At 41.9% G+C, this 24005-nt stretch overlaps 1 protein-coding gene across 2 annotated transcripts in view; it reads right to left on the reverse strand.

Moving 5' to 3' along the window:
* SATB2 (SATB homeobox 2) overlaps positions 1-21482 on the reverse strand; it is a 187042-nt gene extending 165560 nt beyond the window's left edge. The window contains exons 1-2 of one of the 2 annotated variants that reach the window (XM_082841654.1): positions 21385-21482; positions 19904-20152 (exon numbers count right to left, since the gene is read on the reverse strand). In XM_082841654.1, the coding sequence (XP_082697780.1) occupies positions 19904-20093 (190 nt within the window). In that variant the 5' untranslated portion in view covers positions 20094-20152; positions 21385-21482. Of the gene's footprint in view, positions 1-19903; positions 20153-21384 lie in introns of those variants that run through there. The other variant, XM_082841653.1, reaches the window with a different exon arrangement.
* Between the last annotated feature and the right edge of the window lie 2523 nt (positions 21483-24005).

A 24005-nucleotide genomic window follows, 5' to 3' on the forward strand; every position in this document is an offset into this window, starting at 1 on the left:
GAATTGAGCCTAGCCACATGGTGCCTTACAAAATATTTTTTTTAATCGTGACCAGCACTGGCATAGCAAATGCTTATTTACTTATATGTCTGCTTTATTCCCCATTGCATGTAAGACATGTAGTGAATAATATAAAATAGATTTCCTCCAAATTGTCTCTGTGGTCATTCATTTATCCAACTCTTACTCCCTGAACACCTACTGTGTGCCAGGTATCCCTTGTGGCTCCAGTGATACAAATGAAAACAAGCCTTGCCTTGCTCCTGCCCTCAATGCAGTTGAAAAGTGTTGTAAAATCTTCCTAAGCAAGCATAATGGCATTTTATAGGACCCATTCGTGAGAGTCCTTACCAGCAGGGAATAGCCCCCATTTAGACCTTTTAACTCTTACATACTGGTATATGATCTTTGTCCAAGGAAGTAGGTTGATTTCTCTTTTTAATGATTTAAACGTAAGCACACATAAGGCCGTGCAGTCAGTGGTGCCATAAGCTACTTCACCACTAATACCTGTGTGTACATAAGTTTCAATGCCGAAAATCCACGTGCAGTTCCTAATGTCAACATCTAAGCGTCACTCATCTGGGAATCACAGATAAGACCTTTAAATGAATCCAGTTGCTCCACAAGCTATCATGTATCCATTACTTAGGAACCATAAATCTTCCTCAAGTCTATGGTCAAGTGAAAAAATTTAAGACCCCATTAATTTTTTTTAGTAATATTAACAGTTCATGAGTTAGAGATGAAATACAATACTAAAGCACAAGGATCTATACCATGTAGAGATTTATGTTTTGAAAATGGCAATGACCAAAATATTTCCTAAATATTTTAGTTCAGTGAGTAAAGGAAGCAATTGTTAGTACGTGACAGCAGTAACTCCTCACAGCCAAAACGCAAGCGCCAGTCCCTCACAGGCAATCGCCTACTTTCAAAAAAAGAAGGAAAAAAAAGGACTTTGAAGTCATTTATAAAACAAAACAGTATTAATCAGAAGTGTATGATAACAGAATCTGTTCTGAAAGCACATATACATGTGATACCAAAAACGATCATAAACAGGTTATATTTAATGACTAAAAAATGTACCTTTTTAGTAGAATTGGAGCAACCTAAACAATGAAATCTTTACAATGAAACGCAATTTTTACAAAAGAAGAAGAAGGCAGGAACAATAGATGCAGTTACTAGTGACAATGACAAGAGAAATGAAAACGGGTAAAACAGTACAATTGAAGTCAAATGTAAGGAAGAAGAAAATTAAGGCATAGGTTTTAAATGCCTTTAAAAACAGCAAATCCCTAGGAAAGAAAACTATAAGAGGATGAGTAGAAATATATATCAAAAAAATATATTTATCCATTTTGTCCCCCCATTCGCTCCAGGAAAAAAGAGGGGAAAAAAAGGAAGAAAAAAGTGACAATAGATGAAAGGATAGGGAGAGTATGTGGAAAGCACTTCAAAAACTAAAGAATGGGAAGAATTAATAGATAAGTTCCAACAAAAGAATAACAGCAATAAAATTAAACTGCATCTATAAAAATTCAGAAATGATCAAGAAGAAAAAGAAAGACACTCTTGTTCTCGCCCGATACCTACAGCTTATGGCATTATTTTTCTTTTATTGTGGCACAGACCCATCTTCAGATGATCAAGTAGAGAACTTTGAACCTTCTGATTATAAGCCTCGCTAAGCCTTTTACAATTGCAGGAGGTAAGCAAATGGTTTAATCTAGAGGACAGGCACACAGCCCTAGCCATTTGCTAAAAATTAAGAGCTGTCCTGACAATTGGGATAAATGGTTAATTCTGTTATCACCGAGGAAAAATAAGCAACGGGACTTTCTCTACTGGAAAAATGCATTTTCCCAACTGTCATTAGTTATGATGCTCAATTGTCACTTTCGTTATGACATGATCTCTGAAGAAGCGCGCATAATGATGAAGCGTTAACCTGGTCTTCACCAGCACAGCCCTGGGAACAGAGGGAACAGAGGCGTGCGGGGAGAGGACGGCTCTGCACCCGGGGGCAGGCACTCTTAGGTGGAGTCCTGGCACTACCATACTAACCTGTGGGAGTGATCCTGGGAAATTTACCTGACCTCTCTGAGGCTCAAACTCCTCCCAGCTGAAATGCGAACAATAGCATCTACATCCTAGACTGGTTGTGACAATTAAACAGCGGGAGGTAGTTAAACTGTCTGACAGGTAGCCCTCAAATAATGAAACCTATCTGGTTTTCTTTTTTATAAATTTATTTATTTATTTTTGGCCGTTGTGGGTCTTCGTTGCTGCGCGCGGGCTTTCTCTAGTTGCAACAAGCGGGGGCTACTCTTGGTTGCGGTGCACAGGCTTCTCATTGCGGTGGCTTCTCTTGTTGCGGAGCACGGGCTCTAGGCACGCAGGCTTCAGTAGTTGTGGCACGCGGGCTCAGTAGTTGTGGCTCGCGGGCTCTAAAGCGCAGGCTCAGTAGTTGTGGCGCACGGGCTTAGCTGCTCCGCGGCATGTGGGATCTTCCCGGACCAGGGCTCGAACCCGTGTCCCCTGCATTGGCAGGCGGATTCTTAACCACTGCGCCACCAGGGAAGTCCCTATTTGGTTTTCTTTCTACAAAAACAGTATTAATACCACTTCACAGAGGAAAAAAAGAGACCAATCATTTTTTTCAGGGTCCATAATCAATGCTCATGATACTTCCTAAAAAGCATTTCTTCAGAATAAAAATTATACTAATAATCACTGAATGGCCTAATTACTGGAAGATGCAAATAATTAAGGCCAAAAATGTTCAACAGGCCCCAGAGCAAAAGGGTGAAAGTGTTAAAAGCACCATACTTTATATTCTAAAATATATTCTAAAATTGCCTAGCCAATACAGGAGCCACAAGTGGTGATGGAGCACTTGAATGTTGACTAGTCCTGCATTGAGATGTGGCGTGTGACATACACACTCAATTTCAACAATTTAATACGAAAAAATAATTATATTTAACACACAAAAAAATTTTATGAACTGCATGTAGAGATAATATTTTAGATACATTGAGTTAAACAAAATGTATTATTAAAATTAATTTCACCTGTTTCTTTACCATTTCTTTAAAAGAAACTACAAGAAAATTTAAAATTATACACATGGCTCTTATTACATTTCGATCAGACAAAGCTGCTCTAAGCAATCTGCCAAATACCAACATATACAGTGGTTTTTCTGACCCAGGATAAATACACCACAAACTGATAAGCAGGACAATTGTGCAATTGTCTTGATGCCCCTCACTTATCTTTCCTCTGTGCTCCAGATCTTAGGAGACTTGAGTACAGATGGATTCTTGGTTAAACTCCAATATCTAACGTGATATCTTCTCCGCATCACTGAGCAAATTGTAGGCTATTGTTTTATTCCTAATTATATTAATCCAACTTCTTTATTAAAGAAAGGCTTATTTTCCCCTTCCCTTCATTTTAGAGAACAGTTACAGTGTTCAGGAAATGACAAGACACTGGCATGAATGTGACCCGAGGAACAAGTACTCTTTAATGGGCTAGATCTAACCTAACAGAGAAAGATGAAAGAAGGTCCAGAGGCAGAGGGTCTAGATGACAGGGTTCTACCGCCTTCTGCGAAAGCTGGACACAAAACAACACGCTCATTTGCACAGCGCCTCCTAAGTCATCGTGTACTCTGACATACATACTTACCTTTGTTTCCTCCCCACGTTTACCCTGTGGGAGGGTTATTATTACCCTCATCTGATAAATGAGGAAGCTGAAACTATAGGAAAATAAGTAAGATGTCCAAAGAAACCAAGAGAGGAAAGAGTAGAGCAGTTCCGATTAACCAACTTTAAATCCCAAGCACACAGCTTTCTTGAGGGTCGAAAACAACACTCCAAAGCCCATGTCCACAGAAATGTAAAGGTGTGGGCTTTTAGTAAAGGGCCCTTCACCACACTTGCTGTGTCCAGTGGGTGACCTGCGTCGCTTGTAAGTGAATTTACCTTTCAATGGCCTATCACCTGTCAGGCACTGTGCTGGGCGCAGAGGAGGAACCAAACACAGATCCTGCCCTTCAGTCACTCACAGACAAAGAAAGGCTCAAATATTGGGTCCTTCTCTAGTGTGGTGCCCACGGGCTCTGGTCTCCTCCCCAGCCCCTTTGCCTCCTGGGTCCACCTTCATTCCTGGACCTGCCCCCTGAATGACAGGAATCAGTCTGAGATGACAGGAAGCCAGCCTTGCTCCTCCCCTCTTTCAAAGGGCTCCGAAAACCATCTGTTTCCAAAAGAAAGGCGGCCACAGGGCCCACTCCCTTCCCTCGGGCTGGCAGTAGATATGGTTCTATTACCTGAGAAGGTCCCCGGGCTAAATGAAGATTACAAAGGCTTTAGGGCAGAGTCTCTCATATATATCTGTTCTTTGTATAAAACTGAACCTGGGGTAAAACATCACGCTCAGCAACCACCACAATCGATAAATCATAGAACCCCAGAAACAATGAAACAAATTCTACCCTGGAGACCAAGTGAATAATACACGGTTTTCCAAAGGACTGGCAGAGAGTGAGGGGTGGCAACTATCTTTTCTTATTGCAAATTTACTAGAAAAACAAAACAACCACTTCCTCACTCTTTAACCTCCTATCCTCTCCCTCTCTGTCTCTGTTTCTCTCACACACGCACAAGCACACACTCACATTCACACACACACCCTGCGTCACAGACAAGAACAGAAAGAACTCGCCAATATTAACCTGTAGATGCTTCCTCCCACCCTAAAACAATAAAGGCAAGTTTGAGCGCCAAGAATTGCTACCAGAAATAGAAAGAAAGGATAGGGTGTTCCTCACCTCCTTCTTGGGGTCCCAGGCAAAATCTCAAAATGGATCAAGTGTGTCTTCCCTACTCTCTTCTTTTCTGCCCCTGCTCTTCACTCCCAGGACTAACCTCCTGAGCTCTGGTGGCCCCAGGCTCCACATTCCACTCCAGCCTCCCATTCCCCCAGGGGCTGAAATTCCAAAGAGATTAATAGATAAAAAGATGCTACACTTCACTGTTTCAATGGCTTGGTAGTCCCTTAATTTCCTCAGATATATTTTCATTGTAAAAGAAGTATATTGTATCTCACATTAACTTCTAATGGAAAGAATTTGAGGTACTGTCATAAAGAAAAACATGCTTTCACCAGTCTTGTGGGGGGAAGAGCAAAACCATCTGGGGGCAAAAGAGCCACCCATAGGTGGCCCAGAGGACCTCCAAGCTCCCCTAAACGGCTCCACTTTCCAAAGTTCCCTTCTGTCTTTTGCTTATGAACTACAGATTCTCAGAAGGATTCATTCGTTTTTGTTGTTGGTTTTGTTTTTAACTCTTCCCGAAGAGGAAGCAGGAGCAGAGACAGAGGTAGGACAGCTGAAAGTCCTGGGTCGTTCACAGGTGGAGGACCAATCAATCCTACAATTATGGGGAAGGCAAAATGCACTTAATAATTACTCTAAGTGCAAACGAAGCCACATATGCAGAAATTCGATCTCCTGTTCATCCATGACCCAGTTGCTTAGACCTGAGAATTAGGCCTCCAAGTAAAGCTTTAACAGTATAGCTCCTTGATGCCACTTCCTCTGCGGGGAGGTGGGGAGAGGTAAGACTACCAAGAAATATTTTATTTTCAGAAATCTCTCTAGTAAAACCAGACACTACTGTGCAGCCCTTGGGGCAGGTCTTAACTTTGGAAGATAAGAACGAAAAATAGGCCAGGGGTAGGGATGGCCTCGTAAACTCTGGTCCTCTCACTTATCACCTCAAAGGCTCAAATTGGGTTTAAAGTGGTAGGGAAGGGAGATGGGTTCTGGTCTTCCAGACCTCTGATTCCAGGCCTGTCCTCAAACTGAGAGGCCACAATTCAACCTGAAGTCAGATCTGAAGGCTGAAGGATAAACTCCAGGTCTCTCAATACTCTTCAGTTATAGAAACGCAGTGGCAGGATCAAGTTGGCCTGGCAATCTGCAAAATGGGATTTCACAGGCACACAGGAGGCACAGTGTGGCTACTTATCTAAACAAAAATGCCTGAGCTACACCTGGGAACACAGCCACAGCAAGCCTGACCCAAGGAACTAAATTCCCAGCTGTCAGGAATGTCCAGTTAGAGTGAAGGAGAGGCCGGTCTTTTCCTTCTCCAACATGAACTGGACTTAGATTAAGTCTTCACCCTCCCACTCTCCCTTCCACTCCCAGGCTGACCTGCAGCAGGCCCAAAAGAAATGTTTGCTTATTTTAACAAAATGCTAATTCCACCTAGACATTAGTAACCACCATTAATAGGCAGTGTCGGTTCTAAAGTCTCATGACTCCCTGGCCACCTAACTTGTCCACATCACTTTGGCCCTACTACACAGCATTCAGCATTGGTAGACAAGGAAAGCTTTCTAGGAAAGGATCCGCACAAGTGGATTCAGGAGCTCACTCCATGTTCTCTGGGGGAAGCGCACCAGACCACAGGGCCCTGCACGACCACTGTCCACAGAAATTGTTGGTTTATCACCACGAAGGCATCACAGTCAACTGGCGTAGGACTCTGTTGGGTAGCAGCACTGTGCTCTGTGACTGTGCACATCCTGGAGCCCTGGGCATCTTATGTGCAGTCCTACCCATGTCCTGCACTGAAGGACTGCGGCATCTCTTCTAAATGTAGTAACTACAGAGAGACAAAATGTTTACTGATCCCAGAATCAAAAAAAAAAAATTAAGAAAAGGAAAAAAAGTAGAATATGCAAGTCTGTGTATCACAGAAGAGTTCAAACATATGGCATACTGTGTAAGTATCCCCAACTAAATTCTTGAGGTTCTTTTCTCACTGGGTTAGAAATGCATATATTAGTAAGCCTTGAGACTCAATGGCATGCTGAAATGACTGTACCGTAATTCATCAACATTAGGATTTCCTTCCTCCGTTAAGTAAAATTTTATTCTGGAGGTTTCTGGGAGGATAATTTTTTAAATAGTATTGAACTAGAGATGTACTTGCTGCTCCCTTCATTCTTATTATCCTCTCTGGAAAAGCTATTTGCAACTCAGAGCCCCAGGAGTCAAAAAAGGGGTTAATAAAAATTATCTTTATACTAACATTTGCTTCGTCATCTCAGGTTTTGAGCTCTGCCTTAAATGTTATTTTATCTAATTTAATAATTAAAATAAAAACCCTTGATTGATTTCTCCAGTGTAGTGGTAAGGAAAGCTTAACTGTACTGAGGTTCTCTAGCAAGGAATTAATAAAGGAATCAAGCACTCGGCTCTCAATAAGACAAGACTACCCAGATTTCTAGTGGGAATATTTCAGAGCACAAGCATGTTTTCTTTGGGGAGTTTAACTCACCAAAATTATTAAAAGTTGAGATCAAACACTGGTGCAAAGCCCCAAAGGAAATCATACTAGAGTGGAGAGATTTTTAGCAAATGAAAATCTGAAAAGGTAAAGTTTGTATAGTGAAAAATAAAGACTTTCTCCCTTACAAGAGGAAATCCTACTGTCTATGTTTAGGGTTCAAACAGCAAAACATATATGGATGTTTAATAGATGTATAAAGATCATCACTGTGAAATGAATGCAGATTTCACAAGGCCGAGCTTAAACAGACAGGCAGCCATTACCATCCTTTCCCAACCACTAAAAGCCACTCTCATTCTTATACCCAACAAATGCCTCCACTGAGATGTAACAGCAGCCAGGTCCTTGAAATGGCTAACAATGGGAGAAGAAAAAGAAAAGAACAGGAGGAGAAAGCAAGAAAGTCAAAATCATGCTGTGTATTCTGCAGTTCCCTAAGGGTACACTGGGCTCTCTGGATGGCAATACATAGGATATTATTATTGTGACTGAGATGAAGTTAATAAAACCCAGCATACAGACTGGGGAAACTCAGGTCCCCACTGATGGAATACTTCCCACACAAGATATTTTAAGCTTATATGTACCTGTACAATTTATAGCAATTACTTAAATAAGAAAAACAGAACAGAGAAAACTATTATACTGCTTTTTTTCACATTATGTTTCTGACATCCCCTTTATAATTTATATCATTTCCAAAAGACACTATTAAGTTTGATATTAAAAAACCAAAGAGACCATTTCAGCCACTGCATGTAAATCCATTGAAACTCTTATTCTCATTCTTAATGTTATCTAAAGGATACCACCCAACCAAAGGAGGAATGTTATTCCATTTTTAACTATCTTTGAAAAGTGTCACAAAAACCCTTTTTCTTTCTCCTGGAAAAAAAAGGGATAAATCTTTATCCTAAAGAAAATGTAAGTTTCTACCTTCCTTAAAGCACAGAAACCCTGGAAGAGCATTGTACTATTTTAAATTGGGGGTAATCCCAGATATGGAGTATCTCAACCTCAGAAAGATTTCATTCTCCCTAGGTTCCCTGGATTCACAAGTTCTTTAACTCTAGAATAATTTCTGAGCCATAAAATGAAGCATATTAGTATAGTTTCTCCCCATCCCGGGAGGCCACAATTTCAAAAACAGTTCTCATCTCACAAGCTCAACACAAGATAACAGAAAGACAAGGCAAAGGCTCTTTTTCAGAATTTGCATTAAAGGAGAAAGGGGTTCTTTTGGAGGTTAACTCGGAGATGTAGGTTTAGGCTTGTGTGTGAACTCACCTGCCTGCCATACTGTCAGCAACTATGTTATCTTAGCACCATCACTGCCCAGGTCCAGGTAAAGATGATAAAAGAAACTATACCTAACAGCTTCAGTGAATATAGGTTCATTTCTTTATTTTGCTAATAGAAGTAGGATGACAAACAGATATGTTTTCAGAGAGCAAGCCTGTGTTTATTATATACATGAGAGGTTGGCTGTGGACTTCACTGACTCACATCAAAGGAAGAAAAGAGCTGCGTCTCAGAAGCCTTCCTTGGTTAAAAAGAACTGTCTCCCTCAAACCTGCTTTCAAGCTATACATCAATCTTCAATATAATTATGTTGGACAGAATATAACCTCTCGGCAGTTAACTTGTTTACAATAAATGCTTAGTTTGGGCACATGGACTGTATTTCAGTCTTATAAATATCAAACGCAAACCTACAACACTCTCATTATGGGGCCGAGAATTATCTTGCTATAAATCTTTTTACTGGGGGACTAAGGGAATTACTTTGCAGCTTGTCTTCCACTAACCACTTGGAACAGTGTGAAAAGAGGTACATTTATACTCTGACCCTGTGCTAATTGGAATTCTATACATTTCCATGGGAGAGTGTGTGGTATCAGTTCTGAATATGAAGGTCAGCCCCCAGACAGTTTTGCCATGGCAGCAAAAATATACACATGCAGCAAAATGGTTCTTACTGAAGTCATGGCATTCTCCTCCAGTTCTTTTTTCCTCCAAGTCTCTTGGGAACTAATGACCGTTTGTGACGGCACTGGCAGGCTTTCAATAGTAAGCTCTAGTTTGGGGGGCGGTGGGGTTTGGTTATAAGTTACCTGTAAAAACGTGCTGAAGGCTCAAGCTTACTATATGAATGGACCTGTAAATAGAGTGAGTTGTGCTGAATATTACCTGGAGATCCATTTGAGAAGGAAAAAAATCAGAATCACCTGGTTTACCCTTGTAAAATGTCTTTACTTGGGTCTTAAATGTGTAATAACTTCCCTTTCAGTGAACAATTTGCTCCTCTTATAATACCGCTCCTCAGTAATGAAGGGTATTTGGTCATCTAATACCACATCTGCCAAACCTACATACAGGACAAAATCTTGTCTAAATGGAGCCTGGTAAGCTGAAAGCCCGCAAAGCTTCAGGAGAACCCTGACTTAGCCTCACTCTCCTCCATGAGCGATTTCCAGGCATGCATTCTTTCTAGGGTTCTGAACACTTTCTGGTTTGCAGATCATGGCAACTGATCATCACAGGGTTTCCTCAATTGTTTCTTAATTTCACAATTACCTTGTAACCAGATTCCTATAATAACTGAACTTTAACATAGTATTAATATCATATATTTAAAAGAGCATTTTAAGAATCCTAGTTTAAGTATGTTTTCCAAAATAACTAATACTGGGAAATTTAGTCCCTTTATTACTTAATACTGAGATCCCAACTTCTTTCCTCCTAGTCAATGCTATAATTTCAGGTGACATAAAGAATTTTTTACGTCTCTCAGCTTCTAATAAATAAGACAGGTAACTGATTTGTAAGTTTCAAGGGTTCTCAAATATAATTTTATTAAAAAAAAATTTGCCACGTGACTTTAGTATGAGAGAGAGGAAAAATACTTTCATTGCATTAGCAGCCTCACAGATCTTTTCTATTAATATCAAAAGCACTAGTTTGCAATATGAACTAATGGAAAATTGTTAAATTCACCTAAAATAATCACTTCTTTTTTTGATTTAAATAAGCCCTTTTAAAACCTTGACTATTTAACTGCTATTTACTTAGGGGAGGGGAGACATGGAGAAGGTGACTGTATGAAAAAAAAATATAGGTTTTTTTTTTGATTGTACAACAAAAATTCCCTCCAAGGCAAAAAGACATTATGCCAAGTTCCTCCCAGAATTAATGTTTAGGTTTAAATTATAAAGCCCAGAAAAAAAACGGAACCACTAATAGACCCTTAAAGCTCATGGCATTAGTCGATGATGTTAGGTTATGTAAATGTTAAAACTGAAAAACCTTTTGCTGACAAAAGTATTTTAATGAAGGCACTATTAACTAGACTCTCTAAACTGAATTTAAAAAAAAAAAAAAAAGCCTTTTGAGCTGTATGACATAAATTCCAGTCTGAAAGGGATTATGCTTGGGACAATTCCGGGATCATGAGAACTCCACCAGGAAGGGTTTACTGCCTATCTTATTCCTTTCATTTTGCTTTCAGGAAGGTTTTTAAATATTGAACCCAAGAAAACTCTTAGCTACAGACCAAAGAAACAGTCTCCTCTATCTCTGTCCACTAAGTCCAACCTCGGGCTCCAGCTGCTTTGATGGCCAACACCATTTGCGGTTTCAGTATCCCCACAACGAGCAGGGGTTAACTCCACTGTCTGGGCTAACTCCACTGTCATCACCCAAGTTTCCAGGCACACGCAATTCCATGAACAGAGTAAGAAATACAGCCTAGGGTGAAAGAACGCTAGCCACTGATTTCAGCGGCTGCCAGCCAGCTCGCTCCAAGTTGCTGAAAGCTCTACTCTGGGTAATGAGGGCTGGAGGCTTCAGCATTGTGAAGGATTATCGATTCAATGGCTCCAACGATTGCAGATGGAGGCCAGACCCTGTGCATCTCAGGTGACAGTCTATGTCACCTACATGAATGTCAGGTGATGTGTCCATGTGGAAACTCGGGGTCCCCAACACCCCACGTGAACCGAGAAAAAATAAGGGTGCTCATTATTCACCTTCAACTTTCTCCCTCCCCTTCAGCCAGGGGAGGAAGAACAGCAGATCCAGGGAACACTCCTAACCCTTACTTTGCAGGACTTTGTAACAAGAGGAACATTCATTACTTTTTACTTCCATTTACATAGATGAAAAAGAGAAAGAGAGAGAAAGAGGGAGGGAGGGGGAGAGAGAGAGAGAGAAGGTAGTTACACCTCAGGTGGGATATAAGAAACTGATTTCCCATCGTAAACTGTATATGAAGACAAATCAGTGAGCACTTCTCATGTCTCCTGAGCAACTACCCCCCGGGGGCTCCTCTCTGAACTTCCCAGGGAGGAGCAAGAACCAAATGGTCTCTCCCCAAAACAGATTTTAGCTAATAAATACAGCAAAGTAAGGGAAAAGTACTTGAGTTATTCTGCATCTTCTTCAAGACTAAAAATTTGTACGCTGTGTGACAGGTCCCCCTCATTTTTCTTAATGATGTTTTTATTTTTCTTTCACTCAATTAAAGCAGAAATGGATATTGCATCTTCTGACTGTATAATTGTTATTGTAATCTGTCTTCGATCACTGCTTGGGAAATGGGTCCGAAACAACATAAACTCTCCACTGCCTCAGAAGGCATGTCATTTTCTTTTACTACGACACTTAAAGAGACATTTATCATGCCGCTCCGTTAGCATCTTCGGGTTATGACTAAAGAAAGCTCTTGTTCTGTTAACCAAAAAGAAATAATAATAATGTTTTGAAAACATTGCTATTTGAAGAGTTTTGATATGAATGCGTTTTCCTTACAAGCTATCAATTTTTGCTTTTCTTATATGTATATATAAATAATTGGAACCAACGCAAGAAAAACATGCAATTTTAATGTGGGGAATAATCAGGAAATTTGAAAATCAATCTTAGTCAGTTATAAAAGAATGGATACACTTGCTTTCTAGCCAAATTTTTTTTAAAGTAAAAAATATTTTTAAAAGAAATAAAAGACATCTTTCCTTAACATTATGAAATTAAAATTGTTTCTATGAAAAGTGAAAATCACCTCTGTCAGATCTTAGTGCTTTGGAAAACATTTTCTCTAACTAGAGTCTCTATTAATTTGTTCATATCTGTGCAAGTCTTCAACAAAACAAAGAAAGTCACTGAGCTGCTGTGCACATTTCAATAACTGTGCAACCATCAGTAGGCACCAAACATTTACTCTGGTGTGAAATGCACCCCTTTTCATATACGGTAGCTTGAAGGGTTTCCTCTTAACTTTTTAATCTTTTTTGTTACCTTATGCTATAGTTTAACAGCCCACTGTGCTAAGGTAGAACTCCATTCCAATGATAAGGCAACTAGTTAAGGGCAGAACCTAATCCGCCTCACCCACTAACCAACAGTAATAATACTGGGAGCAATTAAAATTGAAATATACATCCCCCAGAGAGTTTTACTACCCTAATGTGTCATAAGCACAAATAATATTCTTAGTACAATATAAGACTGCCATAATTTGCTCATAACTTTCTTGCAAGGTTCAAATTCTTGAAATTTCTATTAAGGATTTTTCTTCATTTTAAGCATTTGTCAAACTAATAACTATAATATTCACTAGTTTATTTTAAAAATTTTTAAAGGTATACACATCAATTAAAAATGGAAAAAATACACACGATAAGCCCAACTGCCATAACTGTATATCTATGGCACATTTACTCCATTTTAGGTCATTTTTACCTGGTTAATAAAAAATCTGGAATAAGTAAAACTTTGCAAATGAGAAGCCAAAGACAAGTTGTAGAAGACAATTTTTGATGCACCCTTTCACTGCCTCGTAATTATACTGATTTTACCACAATTTTTAAATCACTTGCTATTAAACAGCAAAACAATTCTGTTAATTGGAAGCAAAAAAAATTATATGTATAGATGGAGTGCCATGATTTCGAAAACTCCACCATAGAGCATTTTTACATAAACACTGTATAGCATGAAGTCCTTGTGGGGCTTGTTTCATGTAAAAGAAGAAAATAAATGTTTGGTTGCTCACTGACTTCAGAAAATAAAGAAAATCACACCCTATAGAGGCCACATCTGTACTTTTTTGGAAATCTGTAAGTTCTCAACTGGCTTTTGTTTTAACTCATACCCCAATTCCACGCAGGGCAGTCTACTTTGACTTTGAAATATCTATCACATTATCCGTAAGTAGTAGGATGATGAATCCTTTGTATATAAAAATCAATTTTTAACGCATAGACATTTCCAAACCTCTGTTGCACCTTAAAATAAAAGGAATTCACGGCTCTCCACATTGACACCCTAAATTAAGGATGGAGAGCAGTGGTAATTGGAAGTGTGAAAGGCCCAATACAAAGTCAGCAGAAGGAAATCACTCATTTTTAAATCCCTATAAAGAAAACAAAAGGCAAACTCTCTTCTTCATTTTTTGAGCTAAGCATAAATGTCTCCTACTTGAAACCATTTTCAGTTCTTTTCTTTCTTTCTTTTCTCTCTCTCCCTCTCCCTGTCCCTTCCTTCCTTCCCTGCTTCCTTCCTTCCTTCCTTTCTTTCTTTCTTTTTTTCCAAAAAGTAATGAGTTAAAATGTGTGAGTTAGATCCAACATTTCACTGCTGTTCTTATTCTTGGGGAGTTGGGGGGGGAGGGGGAATTTGCTGCCAAAGCTTCAGAAAAGAGAGTTTAGGCTGCTAATTTTCCGTTCACAAAATCTAAATTCCCCTTATGCATCTCACACAACTCATGAAATAAAATGAAACAGTATTATATCACTGCAAATTGAGACATTTTTATCAAAATAAAGAGTGATGATGCCAACATTTCATTTGTCATTTCCCACTTGTCACTTTCCACTGACAAACTGTTACACATACAACTTTTGTCAAATGCTCCATCCTTAAATATGTTCCAAAATGCCATTGTATCTCAGCATTCATGTAAGGAAGATAGTAAAACTATGTTACCACACATTAGTTACATAGGTTAAAAAAAAAAGCCTACTTATTAGGTAAAAGAGTATAAATAACTTTATTTACATGCTATGTAAGATAAAGTTTGGCTTCTTGAAATGAAATAAACTATGTACATGTTTTTGGCACCTAATGTGAGATTACTAGTTATAAAAAACTTTTTTAATGATGAGAAATTGTCATTTTGCTCTATACTGGAAACATAAAGTTTTCTACCTTATTTTCAGTCAAAAAAAAAAAAGAAACCTAAAAACCCTAAAAAGACAAAAGAAAATAATGCAATTTGAAATTCATCTAACTCTGTCAATTTGTCTTTTTTATATATCATATAAACTGTCTCCACATTGAATCTTAAAAAAGAGTTTTAAATTATCAAAGTAGCACCACCAAATTTGACTGCTTACCAGATACGCCTTGTCTGATACACCAAATAATTACCATGTCTTGCCTGGAATAAAACTGATTTCCATATTCTTAAAATAACTCAAAATTAACATTCTTAGATATCTAATAAATTATGATTAGTCTGTTTCCTTCCCTACAGAGATAGATAGGCAAAATATATACACACATTCACACAAGGAGAAAAGAATTAACACAGGATATCTAATATGTACAGACTGATACTCTTAGTCACAACCCCCTGAAAAAAGAGGATACTGCTTATTGTCTGCAGTGGTTAGAAAACAGACGCCTTAAGGGACATCTATGTAGTTCTAACACACACACATGCTCACACACACACACACACATTTCACTGCAGATGATCTTGAATATATAATGGTCAGTGGGGTTTCTACTGATGGAATATAAGGCTTCCAAAATTACTCAAAACATCAAATTATGCTCAAGACTTTGAGGGGCGGATACCCTATGTTCTGTTTAATGTGTATGTTCCATTGCATATATTTTTTTAACCAAGTATATCTTTATTTTAATAACAGGCCAAGCACTGAAAACACTTTAGAGAGGGCTATTTTTCTACCTCAGCAAAACTACAGAGGACATGCTAGATTGCTGGATGACCCCAAAGCCTAAGTTCATTCTATTTAAAAGATCTTAAACCCTTTAAAAAAAAAAAAAAAAAAGTGGAGTACAAGACCGAAATACAACCTTTTCACTTTTAAAGTAATAACGAGTCTTCCCTACAAGCATAATGGTATAACATCCTAGGTTAAAATGAATTTAATGAGTTTTCTCCATTTTGCCTATGTTGACAATACGTTTCAAATTTCTAAATATTTTATACATTTCAATAGGTCAATATCTATACTCTTTCATATCTGCCCTCCTTTCAAAAAGTAAAATATCTCTCTACAACTGCTCATATGGTGACTACACCTGACCTGAACTGCATTTCTTTTACTCTTATCTAAAAGGAAATGTTCCACATGCAGACAATTAAACTAACTGTTGTTGTAGACAGTGTTCAGCTCTAAATGAGGCCCTGCGCAACAATCATGATCACATTTGCTTCCCTATTTGAGTACATCAGTGTGTATTGCATAATGATTTTTTTTCCCCTTGCAACAAGACAGTTATGTTCTTGAAAGGGCTGCCTGGTAGCAAGAAGAATAGGTTTACTTCGGGTCAAAGAGTTACAAGATAACTTCAACAGACAATTCTTCAACAAAATTAAAGTTATTTTAAAAACTAATTTTTCCCCAAAAAGCTATTTTTTTTCAAAAAAATCAAGATATTCTCAGTGTTTAAACATCTTTCCTTGAACTCTAGAAGATTTAACACAAAAAAAAGTCATCAAAATTCATAAGAAAATGAAAAATATCAAAAAGATTTCTGATGTTTAATGCCTCCTATCAGCAAATACACCATCTGGTATACTCAAGCGCTGTTCATTCAGTTTAAATAAAGCTGTCTGAAAAGTTCTTCTTTAAGCCAAACATTAAAAAATGAAAATGCTTGTGTTAACAATGAATGAAGCACAGTAATTTATTGCTATTAAAGCACAACTGGCCAGCGCCTTTCAGCAGTCCAGGAGGAAAGCAGAATGCCTTGCTTCCTCTGGAAACTTGATTGGCATCACTTTCATTTTATGCTGTAGGTTGTGTGGCTGAAGCATTACATACAGCAGAACATTTTAGGTACTTATGCTAATGGTGGTAAAAGGATCATCTGATTCTTATATTCATCATCCTTAATAATCTTTTCTTTTTCTAAATCTTCAAATAGATCTGTAAGTTTTAATCAACAATTTCACAAATATAAATTTCCCCACCATTAATCATCCTTTTTCAAAATCCTTATGGAGTGAATTACTAGCTGAGAGAGGACGCCAATTCTAGTAAGTGAATGTTACCCAGCAGGGATATAAAGCTGTCAACACCATGGTGCTCTTGCTTGCTCTAAACTCTCTCCCAGCCTTCATATGTTTTTTAAAGAGATATTAGCCTTTTTTTTTTCCAGGACCTTCTATAAAAGCTGACTGTCATACACATATGAGCACTTATATTTTATTACATACATGCTTTAAAACGCACTGCTTAGATAAGAGCAAATATAGCCTACAAAGTGTTAGAAATACAAAACAAAATTGATCTACTTTCTAATAGTCTTCTAAAGCTAACCACATTGTAAACAACACACTCTTAAGTCCCCTATTAAAACAGAACCCTGAAGACTGTGACAGTGTTTCTACCACCTCATCTAGTCAAATCCAGACACTAAAATTATGTCTCTCTCTTTTTTTTTTAGTTCTCATCAGAAACATAGCAAACTCTCTCTCTCCCTAAAAAAGGTAGAATAACAGCAACAGAATTTATTAGGGCAACCAATGCATTCAGAAGCATTTATTCACCTATTTATCAGAAGCAGTAAGATAAACTGACATTTTATTGAGCAACCAATTAACTTAATGATTTCCCCTATTTTTAGGGGGAAAGCATTTAAAAAGAGAATCACTGAAGATTGACAAATACATCCTCCCAAATTTTGAGCTCTGTTTTTAAAATATATATGATTATAGCCATCTTTACAACATTGACAAGACCGCAATATATCTGAAAATGGTAATAAATGACGCAGAGCTACAAATATTTTTGTAGTTTTCTATACTTATTATATTGCTTCATAAAGAAAATTTAAACAAAAGGAGGTAGGGTGATAGAAATATAATCTATTTTATATTTACTCTATGTTCTAAAAAAAAACTTATTTCAATTATAAAAGAACCGCTAAATAGAAATATATTTTAAACATTTTAAAAATTTAGAATGTGCATTTTTAAAAAGGCTTTGCTTTTCTCCAGTCTATATACATGATTAAAAGTCATAATGAAATAAAATTATTAACATCTCAATGTACATTTGGAAACTATATAAACTTAAACCCACAAAATAATCATTAACATTCATAAGAAAATTTTGTACTATTGAAATTTTACGTTCTAAGTTGTTATATTTGAAAGCTTTCTAAATTAAAATCTTTCCAAACAATCTATTAAGTTCTATCGAGTAAAATCTTTCTTACAAAAAAATCTTTAAAAATCCACCATAGGTAAACTATTGTAACCGCTCTACTGTTAGGTATCATAAATGGTACTTACTGAGACAAAATAATGTCATCTTTATTTTCAGTTTGGGAAGCAGCTAAGACCTTTGATATTACTAAATTAAGTTAAAGCTCAGAAAAAAGTGACTATACGAGCTTGTCGAAACAAATTTATTACTCCTCACCAAGACTTAATAATATTTGTCTATATCAAATTTATGGTAAGTGGCCAAATGTGAATTATAGTCTCAGAAAATATGAAAAGTAACCACTATTTTACACTGAGGGTATCCCTAGGTCAACAAAATCAGGCAGTTTCCTTCAGTAAGATATAGGGGAAAAAAAAACTTTTTGTAGGGAAGCATAATTGGTAACCATTACATTCTAAAATGTTTAGAGACTTCTTTCAACTTAGTGAGCTTAGAAAGAAACCAAAATTTCAGTCCAGGTTTTTTTCTTTAATGCATAAGGCCACTTTGAGAACACATCCTCTCCAAGGATTTCCAAAAGTTTTTCAATCCAACATTACCAGCACTTATCATAACCATCTCACATTGGGTCCCACCACATTTACCATATATTTTTCTTTCTTATACGGATATACTAAAAAATGATCCGAAAAGTCCGAAGTTATTGCTTCAATCTCAAGACAACACATTAATAAACACTATTTCTAAAAAGTGAGTCACAAAACTATCAAGTTTTCTTTTGCTTCATTAAAGTATATCTTCAAGTCCCTAAAATGAAAGATACATAAGTCACAATCTGTGGTCAAATAATTTAGTTAAAGCTTCTAAAACTGAGAGAATGAGTGCTTCTCCTTACATTAGTTCCTTAATGTAAGGAACTAAGGCAAACCTTCTTGAATGTCTACCATGAAGAAATAGTAATAGCAAAATAAGTAAAAATAAAAACGTGTTCTTTTATAAATTGTTGTCTGTTTATAAAATGTCTTTAAAAGGGAGTGGATATTTTGAATTAAGGCTTTACTTGGAAATACAAACTATGGCTCTTTAGAACATGGGAATTTATCACCAACTTTTGCCAGGGTTTTGTTTCATTTCAGGCTGGCTAATATAAGAATTATATTAAACAGACTACTACTGAAAATATTAGGGGGGAAGAAAACCTTTAGAAGCAAAATTAAAAAAAAGATTAAACTAGTAATTGACGTCAAACAAAAAAACTGCATGTGTAGAACTGTGCATTTATATTTAAAAAACAACTAAGGAAATGTCATATAAACCTCAAAATATTTTAATAATGTTTAAATTTCTTGCATATCTTTATTTTATAAAATTACTTTCCCTAACCACTTTAAAAGAAAGTGGTTGTTTAAATAGCAAAAACTACGAAAGATTTTAAGTAATGTTAAATTCTTGGAAAGAAAAACAGCAGGCAGTCAATAAGACTACTATGCTATTTTTACCTGTTGTGCTATAATTCATAACAAAGTTACAAATGCATGACTTTAAACTTTATTTTTAAAAAAACGGTAGCATTAAAGTCTCTAAGGGCCTGACAGATTCATAGTGATTCCTTATTTCCCACTTGAAATGTGGCTGGAAATATTCCCAGTTGTTAATCATTTGTCTCGAAGCACTGTCCTAACTACAAAGTAACACCAACACTTGCTCCTGTACTAACCTGAGCATTAAACATTAGTCCATAAAAGCGAACGCACCTAAACTTCATCCCTACAACAGATACTCTGAAGCAAGGCAAAAGAGTTAAATCACTAAAAAGCTCTCTAGGAAAATCTAGAAACAGTTAGCTGGCTGTGACATAAACCTGCCAACACCTCAGCACACAGTGGCAAAGTGCCCAAAAAATGCCACCCTCCGGGTAAACCACTTTCTTGTTTTAACTCGAGATGAAGCTACCAGTTGCAGAGGAGAGGCGACGGGGGCATTATTTGGCAACCTGGAATTCACTTCCTGTAATCCTACACCGCGACATCGCCTAATCAACCTGAACCCTGACACCCGGGCCTTTATCACCGGGCCGCGGGCTGCGCGCGCCTCCCTGCTCCGGGCTGTTACCTCCCACGGCCTTGGCCACGGCGCCGTTGGGCCTCCCGCGGGCTCCCATGGGGCTGCCGTTCTGCTCCAGCCGGGCCACCTTCACCGGGGGAGGACCCTTGACGTCGGGGCTGCCGCTCCGCCGGTCGGGGCTGTCCCGCAGACACGGGCTCTCGCTCCGCCGCTCCATGCTGCTCCGACTCGGAGACAAAGTTCCCACCGGCAGGTCGCAATAAAATGCACAGGGACCTAGGGAGGGGGCGGGGGGGGAAAGGGGGAGGGAAAAAAAAGAGGGAAAACCGCTCACACACGTGATAGACGTTTAGGCCAGTGGCAGAGCGCTGCACCAAAGCCACACAAACTTCCTCCCACGCTGCCCGAGGGGCCCGAACAGGGAAGCCGGTCCCAACCTTACAGTGGGCGGCCCAAAGGAAACCCAGAACTTGGGGTGCCGCGATTCTGCCCAGTCGCTGCTCCCAGAAGTTAGCTCTGGGTCACGAAGTCCGCCCAGGGCGCCCAGAAGTAATCCATTCATTGGGACAGGGTTGACATAACCCGTTCTCCAGTGCGCCGACCTTGCTGTCGGGGGGTCAGGGCTGCGGAAGGAGTGAACTTCCTAAGAAGACATCTCACTCACTCAAGGAGTGGGTGCGGGTGTACGTAAGTCCATATGAAAACAAATTAACCACAAGAAGAATGCGCTCTGAATCGCGGGGCAGTAGGCAAAGGCCTGCCAAAAAGACCCTTGAATCCCCGCTTTTTACCTTTACCGAGCACGTCCTGGGACACACACACACTCTGCACAAAATCAACCCTGATTCCACATTAATAAGCATCCCCAAACACTTGGCGGTATTCATCAAAATAACCTCAAGCGGGGTCTACAATCGTTATTATTTTGGAAAGTTCTAATCTTCATCCGATCCTGAGTGATTTTTTTTTAAAAAGCTCTTCCGCATAAATTACAAAAGCAAAAGAATTTAAATTATTAGGTGCGGGAGCAGCCTTCATCAACCCCAATTTTAAAATCTCTCCAAAAAGTTTTCTCCTGGGTCGCCTAGCTGGCAGCGCGCTCCTCAGGGAACCCGCAGATCTCGGCACCCCCGGATTTTTGGGGGGCGGCGGCGGAGGAGGAAACACCTGATGAAACGGCACTCACATTGTCACTGACATCCCCAAGAAGCAGGAGGAACCCGGCACAACAAAGTGCGCTGGGAATCCTCGCGGGCGCTCTGGCCGTGGGAGAAGCCGCGTGGCCACGGCTCAAGGAGACAAGGTGGGGGTGGCAGAGGAGAGGTGAGAAGAGATGCGAGTGATGTAGAGACAGAGCGCCAGGGCTGAGGGCGAAGGTTCCGCCCGGATTCCCTCGGCTGCGCTGTCTAACGAACAGCGCGAGAGCTGCGGGGAGGGAACTCAGCAGGACCCCGGGGCTTCCCCGAACTCCGGAGCCTGGCGCGGGCGCCTTCGCGCTGAGTACTTACTGCTCACAGTCTGTCTGTAACTTGGCTGGCTGGGGCTCTGTCCATGGAGCAAAAGTAGAGAATCCAGGGTGGAAAGTTTCTGGTGATTTGCCTTGCAGTGTTCTCCTAGTCTTCCTTTCTCTTTCCTCCTTTCCCTTTCCTCTTTCCCAGGTCCAAACGTTTAGGGTCCTGGGTCAGGGTGTCTTCTTAGTGCGGCGATGGTTGTTATGATGATGATGATGGGGGGTGGGGGGAGTAGAGGGAGGAGGAGAAGAGGGAAAGGAGGGCTCCTCCAAAGGAACACCCGAGCGAGCGCGGGAGGAGGCGACAGAGGAGGGGAGAAGAGAGAAGGAGGCTGAAAAAGCCTTTTCACACCTTCGGGAAGGAGACCCGTTCTGGCGAGAAAGGGCTGAAAACTGGGAGGCGGCGGAGGCGGGCCGGGGCTGCCGCTTCGCAGGGCGGCTAGCTCGCGAGGAGGCGCGGCCGGAGCCGTAGGGCCGGTGCCACCGAGAAGCGAGAAGGCGCAGGGACCTGGGACCGCACGCGGGAGGAAAAGCGGCGGCCGCCCAAGCTGTCACCTCCCGCCTCTCCCCTTTCGGCCGCCGCCGCCAGCAGCCGAAGCCGGACTCACTGACAAGCCGCAGAGAGAGACACAGTGAGAGGGAGATGATTATTAGTTGCGTTGAGTCATCAGGCAAAGTGAGTCCTTTTGGGTTGTCCTCGGTTTCCGATTTCTCCCCCTCCCCCTGTCCGTCCCCAGATCTAGCGCCTTCAAAATAATAATTTGGGGTGGGGGTAGGGGAAGTCTCTGGGTTATTTCGGGATGGGGGTTGGGGGGAAAAGATCTAAACCCGAGCCAGACTGGTCCACCGCATTGAAGGAGGAGAGTGGGGGGGCGGGGAGGAGGGCCGGGGAGGTTGCGGGGGGAGGGGGCCCCGCCTGGCAGGAAATTAAACATCAATCAATCAATCGCTGTGAGGCCGGCGACCGAACAGCGGCGGAGCTGCAGAGGAGGCAGAGGGACTGGAGAGGGGCGGGTGGGAAGCAGGGAGGAGGGAGAAGAAGGAAGGAGAGAGTCGGCGGCGGGAGAGTGGTGTGGCGAGGACCGCGCGCGCGCGGCGCGGCGGGGGACCTATGGCAGGGAACCGAGGGCCTCGCGAGGCGGTGGCCGCGGCTGGTGGGTGGGTGCGCCCGGGTACAGGCGGGAGCTGGGGCCCGGGGTCTCGTCCTCCTCCTCCTCCTCGCGGCGGGTCCAGGGCGCGGCCGCCTCGCCCAGCCCTGAGGCGCACTAGTCCCGGCTCGGAGGCGGCGGCAAGGTAGGCGGTGGTTGCCTCGTCTCCCGGCGGAGGCACAGACCCACGCGCAGGAGGCAACCACGGCTGCCTCGGCTCCGGGTTCTGCTAACTACGCGGAGTACTTTCGACTTTGGAGATAGGAGGGCTATCACCTCCCCCACCCACCGCCTCCGCCCACCACGCACCGCCTCCGCCCCTCCGAACAACTTTTCCCGGTGCCTTCGAGCTCCCCCTCCGTGCGGAGCCAGCCGTCCGGGCCCGCCGCGCCGCCGCACGCGCTAGGAAGGCCGCTTCTCCCTCACAGTTGGCGCTGCCGTGGGTCCAGAACAATAGCCCGGGTGTCCCGAATGGCAGGAGCACCAGCACTGCCCGCCGGGCGGCGGGTGGCACAGGGAAGGGGGCTGCAGGAGGGTCGCAGGGCGGGGAGCATCCCTGGATGACGTCCCTGGAGCGCTGGCAGCGCCGGCGACATCTCGAGCGGCGCAGCCCGGGCAGCCTGCAGGCCGTGACGCGGTGGCAGCGAGGGCGGCGGGGCTCCCTGTCCGCTGGCTGCTGGGCTGGGACTCCTGGGATCCCAAGCCGCTCGGGCCCTAGGCTGAGAGCGCGGTCAGAGCTGTGCGGTGGGGACCCGGCCTCCCCATCCCGGGGGAGGCCGTGCGGGGGCTTCCCCAGCAGGTCCCGCGAAGGCGTAACTGAGCCACAAACTTTTGCAGACTCCCGCGGCCGCGGTCGCCCGTAGCCCGGCTCCGGCCGCGGTGCTCATTTAAGGTGGCCCGGGCGCTAGCCGAGCAGACCGGGCTCTGGCCGCGCTTTTGTCCCTAAGATCCCTCTTGGACGCGGAACCTCCTTAAAGAAAGCACGTGGGAAGGAGCCGCGGCCCCCGCGAGACCCCGGGGGCGCCTGCTGACACTCCCGGTCCCGACCTGAAGCGGGAAAATGTGGACGCGTCCCCGCCCGTCTTGAGGCCAATGAAGCCTCCTGAGCTGGCGGTATCTCTAGTCGCTCCCGCACACCTTGGTTCTCCCTCCTAACCCCTGGGACCCCGAGGACTCCCAACCATCTCGTCGCCTGAGCCGCCGGTCTCCCTTAAGAAGCGCTGACTCTACGGCGGCGCCAGAGGGCCAAACTAAATTCGATCTCGGGAAACGCGCTCGGGGGGCAATTATGGAAATCTCGGTCGGGTGCACCCGCCGCGGGAAGCCGCGTCAGCCCAGTGTACCCGGGGCCAGGCCGCCGTCCACTCGCCGCACGAACCGGCGCGCGGCGTGCACCTGGCCTCCCCTCAAAAGCAGGAAACTGGGAGGCGGGGGAGACTCTGGAAGAGAAAGGGTCCCAGAAGTGAAACCT

The sequence above is a fragment of the Leucopleurus acutus genome (assembly GCF_964270905.1).
Source record: "Leucopleurus acutus genome assembly, chromosome: 6".
Classification (NCBI taxonomy): Eukaryota; Metazoa; Chordata; class Mammalia; order Artiodactyla; family Delphinidae; genus Leucopleurus; species Leucopleurus acutus.